Source organism: Aphanomyces astaci (assembly GCF_000520075.1).
Source record: "Aphanomyces astaci strain APO3 unplaced genomic scaffold supercont1.108, whole genome shotgun sequence".
Taxonomy (NCBI): Eukaryota; Oomycota; class Saprolegniomycetes; order Saprolegniales; family Verrucalvaceae; genus Aphanomyces; species Aphanomyces astaci.
The window spans coordinates 117,772-119,584 of record NW_009798371.1 but is presented as its reverse complement, the minus strand read 5'-3'; the positions used below and the strand labels follow the sequence as shown (position 1 = coordinate 119,584).

At 53.4% G+C, this 1,813-nt stretch overlaps 1 protein-coding gene across 1 annotated transcript; it reads left to right on the top strand.

The window, feature by feature from the left end:
* Positions 1–809: 809 nt before the first annotated feature.
* H257_17498 (hypothetical protein) lies at positions 810–1,599 on the top strand (the record flags this gene model as incomplete). The annotated part of the gene is made up of 2 exons (XM_009846310.1): positions 810–1,325; positions 1,381–1,599. 2 exons carry the CDS (start codon positions 810–812, stop codon positions 1,597–1,599), a joined length of 735 nt encoding a protein of 244 aa, XP_009844612.1.
* Positions 1,600–1,813: the final 214 nt, after the last annotated feature.

Below are 1,813 nucleotides of genomic sequence, written 5' to 3'. Positions count from 1 at the left end.
GTCCCAAATCTGGCATATAACGGCGGTGACACCTGTGCCTGCCGTCATGGTTGCAACGTGGTAACGAATGATCACCAATTACATCCTTGGCAGTCGAACAACCGACGACCCCTCATATCGTCCGCTCCTGCATCGTATGTGGCATCATGACAAGCGCATCGGACTCGGCGTCTCCCACATTGCTTCCACAATTCGGAACCAACGGTTGCTACTCCTGCAGCGATTAATGTGCTCACCTGCCTCCGACTCCCCTCCACCTTGGGCGTGTTTGGTCCAGCAACAGTTTGCTCAGTGCCTCCAGCACCTGTACCGGCCATCACATTCATTTGACTTTCTGTGACAATACCCCCACTCATTATCGGCATGGATGTATACTACCGAGCTCCATCCATTGTGGCTTGACGTCTGGTTTGAATGGTCACGCATACCCTTGGAACGACGTATGTCCATTGCCCCGGACATTGCTACCACTCTCGACTTGCCCCTGTGGGACTCAACGTTCGCTCCATTCCTCGATATTCACAAAAGCAACGCTGCACGCATGTCGTCAAAACGAGCACCTACTCGTTCGTGGTGCCTCCATAGTGCTAGCAACGGGCTTCGCAGCCTCCGTAATTTTCTGTCAGCAGATCGTGGCCCTCCTTCCACCAATTTATTGCCGCCATGTCGTCCGGTAATCGAGCAGTCCCAGTCGTGTTGCAGAACGGGTCAATCCGATTTGCCCCAGTCGAAAACTCCCGTCTGATTTACGAGCATTTCACGAAAATCCTCCACGATGTTAATCAATCCCCCACGAAGCCCAGCTCCAAATGCTTCCTCTGACCGAACATGCCTTTCGATCCAAAATCAAGGACATCGTTGTTCCGTTTGAGGTGTGGCTGAAGAGATTTGTGCAGTTTCTAGCGTCCCACTCTGCCTATCCCACTCGCGACCACCCCACAAAAAGTGCTACCCGCCCCGACTTCAAGTCGGCTCGGATATACTTGCGATTGGTGCGCAAGTCCATGGAAGTCCTCTCCCCTGTGCATGCGGATGTGTGTTTCCGTGTCCTCTTTGGCATGCTTCCTGTAAATTCTCGTTTCGTGTTTCGCCAGGCTACAGACGCCAGCGCCATGATGTGTGCGCATGGCTGCCTCGAAGCTGAGTCTCAACTCCACGCACTTTTTGCTTGCCCTCGATTGGCCCCCCTGTGGCAAGCCCACCAGTCAGCATGGCGGCCTACTGGAGTCCGATTTTCCTGGCACAACATTTTGAACGTGGACGACTTTTATTGTCACGTCAACCACGGCCATCTCAAACCAGCACTGTTTCAGTTATGGGTCATGGTCACTGGTGTCTGTTTACACCTCCTGTGGTTTCACCACAATCATTCAATATCAGGGCCACGCGCTACCACCCCTCCCGGCCCTCATTGACCTGTCCTTTGTCACTTGGACTGCCACAGTACGGTCGTGGCTCCGTCGTTTACCCCCTGACGATATCACTCGACCTGCTCTGATGGCTGAGCTAGACTTGTTACTTCGGCAGTCTCAGTACTCGCAATTGAGTCGAAAATACCCCCGGTGGCTCGAGCTTGCACCGACGTTCGATATTCATTAGCCTCACGTGTCGTGCTTTGTTTCCCCTATTTCACCCCCAGCACCTCTCACTCCCACCATCTCAACTGCGTTTTTGCATCACCAGCCTATTGTGTTGTGCGTCCAGTCCAAAGTTGTGTACATTCATTTGCGGCTACGTTTGCCCCATCCCCTGCTACCGTACGCCCACCAGCGTGCTCTGATGTCCGTCACTCCAGCCTCACCACACACACATT